The sequence below is a fragment of the Octopus bimaculoides genome, chromosome 27 (assembly GCF_046866305.1).
Source record: "Octopus bimaculoides isolate indiv1 chromosome 27, ASM4686630v1, whole genome shotgun sequence".
In the NCBI taxonomy this organism is placed as follows: domain Eukaryota; kingdom Metazoa; phylum Mollusca; class Cephalopoda; order Octopoda; family Octopodidae; genus Octopus; species Octopus bimaculoides.
In genome coordinates, this window is record NC_142954.1 from 11,712,379 (window position 1) to 11,722,378 (window position 10,000).

The following is a 10,000-nucleotide window of genomic DNA, read 5'->3' on the forward strand; positions in this document are numbered from 1 at the left end:
ACTTCCAGTTTAATGAATCGAAACAAGAATATGTGGGACACTGGTGTTTTGGGATTGTTGTGCCTCTTCAGTCAAAGCTACAACTGACTCAGTGAAATTAAACAAGAATATGAGGCACTTGTTTATAGAAATTAACAAATTATTTGCTGATGCTTGCTGATGTCTGCTAAACTGATAATAATCCATCATGTGCATGAAGATGAGCGAGAATCAAAATGATAAACATATTTATTCCAAATATGTTCTGGCAGATTTCAGCATGAATATGCTAATAACAACTGTATTTTGTCTATGGGGAACAACTTCTCCTTTCAGACTATATGTATTTATAACACACTCAGTCATTGAGGTAAAGTGCACTTTGGACACTGGTGTTTTGATATTGTTGTACCTCTTCAGTCAAAACGACCCCACTGTTTGGTGAATGTAAAGAAGAATTTGTTGTTCTTGTTTATGGAAATCAACAAACAAATTATTTTTGATGAAGGACTAAGATATCTGGCACTTTGTTGTACTCAAGAAGACCCTTCTGTCACAGCAGAATTGATATCAGTACTGGCGCCACAAACAAAGAACCCAGATATCTGGTACCTGGCTGTACTCAACCTGTCCACCAGAACAAAATTGATACTGGTGCTGGTGCCACTGACAAAGGACCGAGATATTTGGTGCTTTACTGTACTCAAGAACACCTGTCTGCCATAGCAAAATTGATAATGGTGCTGATGCCATTTAAAAATACTTGAGCTGTTTCCATGTAAAAAGCACTGGTGTTGGTGCTACATAAAAAGTACCCAGTATATTCTATTGAGTGTTTGGTGTTAGGATGGGCGTCCAGTTGTAGAAACTATGCCAGAACAGCAGCCTGGTTCAGTCCCTGGCCTTACCAGCTCTAGTCAAACCATCCAAGTTCCAATGTCTGCCAAATGAATATCAAATTATCATATGCAGTGTATGGAGTGAAAATTAACAGCAAATATCAAAACAATAATGTTGAATTCATTCCTAATATGTTTCTTTAGGTTCCAATGGCGAGCTGGTACCGCCATTAGCAACACCAAGAAAAATGCATAGCGACATTTCTTCCATCTTCATGTTCTGAGTTCAAATGGCACCAAGGTCGACTTTGTCTTTCATCCTTTTGGGGTCAATAATGTAAGTACCCCAGTTGAGCATTGGGGTTGATCTAACTGACTTACCCCTCCCCTAAAATTGCTGACCTTGTGTCTAAATTTGAAGCCAGCATGTTCCTTCAGGTTAATGGTTCCACGATAAAATGGTAACCACCGAATATGGTATTGTTTGGAGAAGATTTGGCTGTGATTTTATGCATCACAAATGGTTCTTAGGTGGTGGTGGTATTTATGATGGTGGTGGTCGTGTTGATGGTGGTGATGGTAGCTGTGTTGGAGGTTGTTGGGGGAAGTGGTGGTGTTGATGGTGTTGATGGTGGTGTTTGTGGTTGTCATGTGAGGTGGTGATGGCAGTGGAATTGATGCTGTTAGTGGTGGTGTCTGGTGTTGATGGTGTTGGTGGTGGTGTTGGTTGTTGTGAGTGGTTGTGATGGTAACAGTGGTGGTGCCAGTGGTAATGGTACTATTGATAGTGTTGGTATTGGTGGTGGTGGTGCCAATGGTAATGGTACTATTGATAGTGTTGGTATTGGTGGTGGTGGTGCCAATGGTAATGGTACTATTGATAGTGTTGGTATTGGTGTTGGTGGTGCCAATGGTAATGGTACTATTGATAGTGTTGGTATTGGTGGTGGTGGTGCCAATGGTAATGGTACTATTGATAGTGTTGGTATTGGTGGTGGTGGTGCCAATGGTAATGGTACTATTGATAGTGTTGGTATTGGTGGTGGTGGTGCCAATGGTAATGGTACTATTGATAGTGTTGGTATTGGTGGTGGTGGTGCCAATGGTAATGGTACTATTGATAGTGTTGGTATTGGTGGTGGTGGTGCCAATGGTAATGGTACTATTGATAGTGTTGGTATTGGTGGTGGTGGTGCCAATGGTAATGGTACTATTGATAGTGTTGGTATTGGTGGTGGTGGTGCCAATGGTAATGCTACTATTGATAGTGTTGGTATTGGTGGTGGTGGTACCAATGGTAATGGTACTATTGATAGTGTTGGTATTGGTGGTGGTGGTGCCAATGGTAATGGTACTATTGATAGTGTTGGTATTGGTGGTGGTGGTGCCAATGGTAATGGTACTATTGATAGTGTTGGTATTGGTGCTGGTGGTGCCAATGGTAATGGTACTATTGATAGTGTTGGTATTGGTGGTGGTGGTGCCAATGGTAATGGTACTATTGATAGTGTTGGTATTGGTGGTGGTGGTGCCAATGGTAATGGTACTATTGATAGTGTTGGTATTGGTGGTGGTGGTGCCAATGGTAATGGTACTATTGATAGTGTTGGTATTGGTGGTGGTGGTGCCAATGGTAATGGTACTATTGATAGTGTTGGTATTGGTGGTGGTGGTGCCAATGGTAATGGTACTATTGATAGTGTTGGTATTGGTGGTGGTGGTGCCAATGGTAATGGTACTATTGATAGTGTTGGTATTGGTGGTGGTGGTGCCAATGGTAATGGTACTATTGATAGTGTTGGTATTGGTGGTGGTGGTGCCAATGGTAATGGTACTATTGATAGTGTTGGTATTGGTGGTGGTGGTGCCAATGGTAATGGTACTATTGATAGTGTTGGTATTGGTGGTGGTGGTGCCAATGGTAATGGTACTATTGATAGTGTTGGTATTGGTGGTGGTGGTGCCAATGGTAATGGTACTATTGATAGTGTTGGTATTGGTGGTGGTGGTGCCAATGGTAATGGTACTATTGATAGTGTTGGTATTGGTGGTGGTGGTGCCAATGGTAATGGTACTATTGATAGTGTTGGTATTGGTGGTGGTGGTGCCAATGGTAATGGTACTATTGATAGTGTTGGTATTGGTGGTGGTGGTGCCAATGGTAATGGTACTATTGATAGTGTTGGTATTGGTGGTGGTGGTGCCAATGGTAATGGTACTATTGATAGTGTTGGTATTGGTGGTGGTGGTGCCAATGGTAATGGTACTATTGATAGTGTTGGTATTGGTGGTGGTGGTGCCAATGGTAATGGTACTATTGATAGTGTTGGTATTGGTGGTGGTGGTGCCAATGGTAATGGTACTATTGATAGTGTTGGTATTGGTGGTGGTGGTGCCAATGGTAATGGTACTATTGATAGTGTTGGTATTGGTGGTGGTGGTGCCAATGGTAATGGTACTATTGATAGTGTTGGTATTGGTGGTGGTGGTGCCAATGGTAATGGTACTATTGATAGTGTTGGTATTGGTGGTGGTGGTGCCAATGGTAATGGTACTATTGATAGTGTTGGTATTGGTGGTGGTGGTGCCAATGGTAATGGTACTATTGATAGTGTTGGTATTGGTGGTGGTGGTGCCAATGGTAATGGTACTATTGATAGTGTTGGTATTGGTGGTGGTGGTGCCAATGGTAATGGTACTATTGATAGTGTTGGTATTGGTGGTGGTGGTGCCAATGGTAATGGTACTATTGATAGTGTTGGTATTGGTGGTGGTGGTGCCAATGGTAATGGTACTATTGATAGTGTTGGTATTGGTGGTGGTGGTGCCAATGGTAATGGTACTATTGATAGTGTTGGTATTGGTGGTGGTGGTGCCAATGGTAATGGTACTATTGATAGTGTTGGTATTGGTGGTGGTGGTGCCAATGGTAATGGTACTATTGATAGTGTTGGTATTGGTGGTGGTGGTGCCAATGGTAATGGTACTATTGATAGTGTTGGTATTGGTGGTGGTGGTGCCAGTGGTAATGGTACTATTGATAGTGTTGGTATTGGTGGTGGTGGTGCCAATGGTAATGGTACTATTGATAGTGTTGGTATTGGTGGTGGTGGTGCCAATGGTAATGGTACTATTGATAGTGTTGGTATTGGTGGTGGTGGTGCCAATGGTAATGGTACTATTGATAGTGTTGGTATTGGTGGTGGTGGTGCCAATGGTAATGGTACTATTGATAGTGTTGGTATTGGTGGTGGTGGTGCCAATGGTAATGGTACTATTGATAGTGTTGGTATTGGTGGTGGTGGTGCCAATGGTAATGGTACTATTGATAGTGTTGGTATTGGTGGTGGTGGTGCCAATGGTAATGGTACTATTGATAGTGTTGGTATTGGTGGTGGTGGTGCCAGTGGTAATGGTACTATTGATAGTGTTGGTATTGGTGGTGGTGGTGCCAATGGTAATGGTACTATTGATAGTGTTGGTATTGGTGGTGGTGGTGCCAGTGGTAATGGTACTATTGATAGTGTTGGTATTGGTGGTGGTGGTGCCAATGGTAATGGTACTATTGATAGTGTTGGTATTGGTGGTGGTGGTGCCAATGGTAATGGTACTATTGATAGTGTTGGTATTGGTGGTGGTGGTGCCAATGGTAATGGTACTATTGATAGTGTTGGTATTGGTGGTGGTGGTGCCAATGGTAATGGTACTATTGATAGTGTTGGTATTGGTGGTGGTGGTGCCAATGGTAATGGTACTATTGATAGTGTTGGTATTGGTGGTGGTGGTGCCAGTGGTAATGGTACTATTGATAGTGTTGGTATTGGTGGTGGTGGTGCCAATGGTAATGGTACTATTGATAGTGTTGGTATTGGTGGTGGTGGTGCCAGTGGTAATGGTACTATTGATAGTGTTGGTATTGGTGGTGGTGGTGCCAATGGTAATGGTACTATTGATAGTGTTGGTATTGGTGGTGGTGGTGCCAATGGTAATGGTACTATTGATAGTGTTGGTATTGGTGGTGGTGGTGCCAATGGTAATGGTACTATTGATAGTGTTGGTATTGGTGGTGGTGGTGCCAGTGGTAATGGTACTATTGATAGTGTTGGTATTGGTGGTGGTGGTGCCAATGGTAATGGTACTATTGATAGTGTTGGTATTGGTGGTGGTGGTGCCAATGGTAATGGTACTATTGATAGTGTTGGTATTGGTGGTGGTGGTGCCAATGGTAATGGTACTATTGATAGTGTTGGTATTGGTGGTGGTGGTGCCAGTGGTAATGGTACTATTGATAGTGTTGGTATTGGTGGTGGTGGTGCCAATGGTAATGGTACTATTGATAGTGTTGGTATTGGTGGTGGTGGTGCCAATGGTAATGGTACTATTGATAGTGTTGGTATTGGTGGTGGTGGTGCCAATGGTAATGGTACTATTGATAGTGTTGGTATTGGTGGTGGTGGTGCCAATGGTAATGGTACTATTGATAGTGTTGGTATTGGTGGTGGTGGTGCCAATGGTAATGGTACTATTGATAGTGTTGGTATTGGTGGTGGTGGTGCCAGTGGTAATGGTACTATTGATAGTGTTGGTATTGGTGGTGGTGGTGCCAATGGTAATGGTACTATTGATAGTGTTGGTATTGGTGGTGGTGGTGCCAATGGTAATGGTACTATTGATAGTGTTGGTATTGGTGGTGGTGGTGCCAATGGTAATGGTACTATTGATAGTGTTGGTATTGGTGGTGGTGGTGCCAGTGGTAATGGTACTATTGATAGTGTTGGTATTGGTGGTGGTGGTGGTGGTGACAGTGGTACTATAGGTAGCAGCAGCAGTGGTGGAAGCAGAGGTGTTTGCTGCAGTTTGTCTTCTTGAGTAAGAAATTACCAAGCTACCGTTACTAAAATATATTGTAAATATATTTTCCATTCTTGTTATTCAGAAATTCTGCACCATTATAAGAATTTTTAGAACTATTAATCACATTTTGAGAGAATTTAGTCCTTTCTTCTTTTGTTTTTTGTTTTCTTTTCTTGTATTTTGAATATGATTTGATTTCTGATCAGCACCAAGTTTTTCATTTCTGAATTTTGTATCTAGTATCAAACACTGTGCGTGTGTGTGTGTGTGTGTGTGTGTGTGTGTGTGTATAGGCACAGGCATGGTTGTGTGGTAAGAAGCTTGCTTCCCAACTACATGGTTGTGTTTTCAGTCCCATTGTGTGACATCTTGGGCAAGTGTCTTCTACTATAGCCTGACCAAAATTTTGTGAGTGGATTTGATAGACGGTAACTGATAGAAGCCTGTCATCATCATCATCATCATCATCGTTTAACGTCCGCTTTCCATGCTAGCATGGGTTGGACGATTTGACTGAGGACTGGTGAAACCGGATGGCAACACCAGGCTCCAGTCTGATTTGGCAGAGTTTCTACAGCTGGATGCCCTTCCTAACGCCAACCACTCAGAGAGTGTAGTGGGTGCTTTTACGTGTCACCCGCACGAAAACGGCCACGCTCGAAATGGTGTCTTTTATGTGCCACCCGCACAAGCCAGTCCAGGGGCACTGGCAACGATCTCGCTCGAAAATCCTACAGGAGCCAGTCAGGCGGTACTGGCAACGGCCACGCTCAAAATGGTGCATCTCATGTGCCACCCGCACAAGAACCAGTCCAGGGGCACTGGCAACGATCTTACTTGGCTTGCCGGGTCTTCTCACGCACAGCCCATTTCCAAAGGTCTCGGTCCGTAGTCATCGCCTCGGTGAGGCCCAATGTACGAAGGTCTTGCCTCACCACCTCAGCCCAGGTCTTCCTGGGCCTACCTCTTCCACGGGTTCCCTCAACTGTTAGGGTGTGGCACTTTTTCACGCATATACATATGTATGTAAGTAAGTATGTATATATGTGTGTGTGTGTGTGTGTGCATTTATATCTATGTGTGTCTTTGTGTCTGTGTTTGTCTCCCATTATTGTTTGACAACTGGTGTTGGTGTGTTTACATCCTCATACCTTAACGGTTCATTCACCAAAAGACACCAATAGAATAAAATCCAGGCATAAAAAGAAAAAGTCCTGGGGTTGATTTCTTTGACAAAAAGGTAAAAAAAGTAGAGAAACAGACAGACAGACAGACAGACAGACACACACACACACACACACACACACACACATATAAAAGTTCAATTAAAGGTTAAATAAGCCTCATTAAGGGATGATGATAATAATGTCCAATGAATTTACTGGTTTCTTACCTGTTATTTATTTTGAATATTAGATTTAATATTCAGAAATAAGGAAATTAAATAAACCGCGGTTTATACTTATTTAAGAAAAATAAGAAAATAGAGATAAATCAATTACCAATTCTTTAATAATCACAACAATCGTTTTGACCCACCTTGCATTGGTTCCTTCCAGGTGAGATACTGTGTAACTGGTTGTAGTGCATCCTTTGGTGCAGATGTGTCTCATCAGGTGACTTTTCAAAAGGTCCCTCGTTCAATAAACTCAGTTTAATGAGCATAGGCGCAGGAGTGGCTGTGTGGTAATTAGCTTGCTTACCAACCACATGGTTCCAGGTTCAGTCCCACTGCGTGGCACCTTGGGCAAGTGTCTTCTACTCAGGCCGACCAAAGCCTTGTGAGTGGATTTGGTAGATGGAAACTGAAAGAAGCCTGTCGTATATATGTGTGTGTGTGTGTGTTTGTATTTGTCTCCCAAACACTACTTGACAATCGGTGTTGGTGTGTTTACATCCCTGTAACTTAGTGGTTCGACAAAAAGAGACCGATAGAATAATAAGTACCAGGCTTTAAAGTCCTGGTGTTGATTTGTTCGACTGAAACACTGCAAGGTGGTGCCCCAACAAAAATGTAGCAATAACTGGGTTAATAAATGTAGCATGAGGGTTTGATAAGTATGTAAATTTAGAAAATGTTCAAAATTTAAGTTGTACTTCTGTTCATATATGCTTGTAAATCATCATCGTCATCATCATCATCATCATCATCAAGGCAGCAAGCTGGCAGAATCGTTAGCACTTGGGGTGAAATGTTTAGTGGCATTTCATCTGTCTTTATGTTCTGAGTTCAAATGCCGCCAGGGCCAACTTTTCCTTTCATCCTCTCAGTGTTGATATAAATAAGGACCAGTTGACTGTTGGGGGTCAATGTAATCAACTTACCCCTTCCCCCTAAATTGCTGGCTTTGCACCAAAATTTGAAAGCATTATTATGATTCATATTATTATTATTATTATTATTATTATTATTATTATTATTATAGTGCATCGAGCTGGCAGACTCGTTAGTACACCAAATGCTTAGTGGCATTTTGTCTGTCTCTGCATTCTGAGTTCAAATTCTGCTGAGGTCAACTTTGCCTTTTGTCCTTTCAGGGTTGATAAAGCAAGTACCAGTTAATCACTGGAGGTCGATGTAATTGACTATTCTCCTTCACCCCGCCAAATTTCAGGCCCTTGTGCCTATAGAAGAAATGACTACTACTACTACTACAATTACTACTACTACTACTACTACTACTACTACTTCCACTACTACAACTACTACTACTACTACTACTACTACTTCCACTACTACTACTACTACTATTACTACTACTACTACTACTACTTCCACTACTACAACTACTACTACTACTACTACTACTACTACTACTACTACTTCCACTACTACTACTACTATTACTACTACTACTACTACTACTACTACTACTACTTCCACTACTACTACTGCTACTACTACTACTACTACTTCCACTACTACAACTACTACTACTACTACTACTACTTCCACTACAGCTACTACTACTACTACTACTACTAGTACTACTACTACTACAACTACTACTACTACTACTACTTCCACTACAGCTACTACTACTACTACTACTACTACTACTACTACTACTTCCACTACTACTACTACTACTACTTCCACTACTACTACTACTTCCACTACTACTACTACTACTACTACTACTACTACTGCTACTACTACTACTTCCACTACTACTACTACTACTACTACTACTACTACTACTTCCACTACTACTACTACTACTACTACTACTACTTCCACTACTACTACTACTACTACTACTACTACTACTACTACTACTACTACTACTTCCACTACTACTACTACTACTACTACTACTACTACTACTACTACTACTACTTCCACTACTACTACTACTACTACTACTACTATCATTATTATTGTCATCATTGTAATTTCAGCAGTTTCTGACCCCCGGTTTCCTGTATTCAAGTCCTCACTGAAGTCCGATGATTCTTTACCAAACCTGGACAGACCAATCGATTCTGACAAGCTAGACCTGAGCGATGCTGACTCGGAAGTTTTGAAAACCTTGCTTAAGGGTATGAAGATGCCTCCTTCCTTTGGAATTTCACAGCTCTAAATATGTGCACACCTGGATCCCTCTGTCCATCCCTCCACCCATCCATCCATCCATCCATCTGTCCGTCCGTCTGTCTGTTCATCCATCCAGGTGTGTATGTCTCGTTATTGTGGAGGTGCATGGCTTAGTGGTCAGAGTATTGCATTTATGATTGTAAGATTGTGGTTTTGATTCCTGGACCAGGCGATGTGTTGTGTTCTTGAGCAAGGCTTTTCATTTCATATTTTTCTCCAGTCCACTCAGGCTGGCAAAAATTAGTAGCCCTGCAACAGTCCAGTGTCCTGTCCAGGTGGTGGTCAGTTGGGAATGTGTGTCTGTTGGCACTCCGTCGCCTACGATGTCGAGGGTTCCAGTTGATCTGATCAACGGAACAGCCTGCTCGTGAAATTAACGTGCAAGTGGCTGAGCACTCCACAGACATGTGTACCCTTAACATAGTTCTCGGGGATATTCAGCATGAGACAGTGTGACAAGGCTGACCCTTTGAATTACAGGCACAACAGAAACAGGAAGTAAGAGTGAGAGAAAGTTATGGTGAAAGAGTACAACAGGGTTAACCACCATCCCCTGCCGGAGCCTCGTGGAACTTTAGGTGTTTTCACTCAATAAACACTCACAACGCCCGGTCTGGGAATCGAAACCGCGATCCTATGACCGCGAATCCGCTGCCCTAACCACTGGGCCATTGCGCCTCCACTGTGGGGAATGTATACACTACAGAATTGGAGAAACCAGCCTTATGAG

The 10,000-nt window shown here is 42.4% G+C and overlaps 1 protein-coding gene across 9 annotated transcripts in view; it reads left to right on the forward strand.

The window, feature by feature from the left end:
- LOC106869832 (uncharacterized) overlaps positions 1 to 10,000 on the forward strand; it is a 186,939-nt gene that overhangs the window by 97,265 nt on the left and 79,674 nt on the right. For 3 of the 9 annotated variants that reach the window (XM_089343348.1, XM_089343350.1, XM_052977249.2), the window contains exon 4: positions 9,075 to 9,215. The exons of 4 other annotated variants lie outside the window; for them this stretch is intronic. In XM_089343348.1, coding sequence (XP_089199474.1) covers positions 9,075 to 9,215 — 141 coding nt within the window. The remainder of the gene's footprint in view (positions 1 to 9,074; positions 9,216 to 10,000) is intronic. 2 more of the 9 variants (XM_089343349.1, XM_089343352.1) reach the window with 1 other exon arrangement.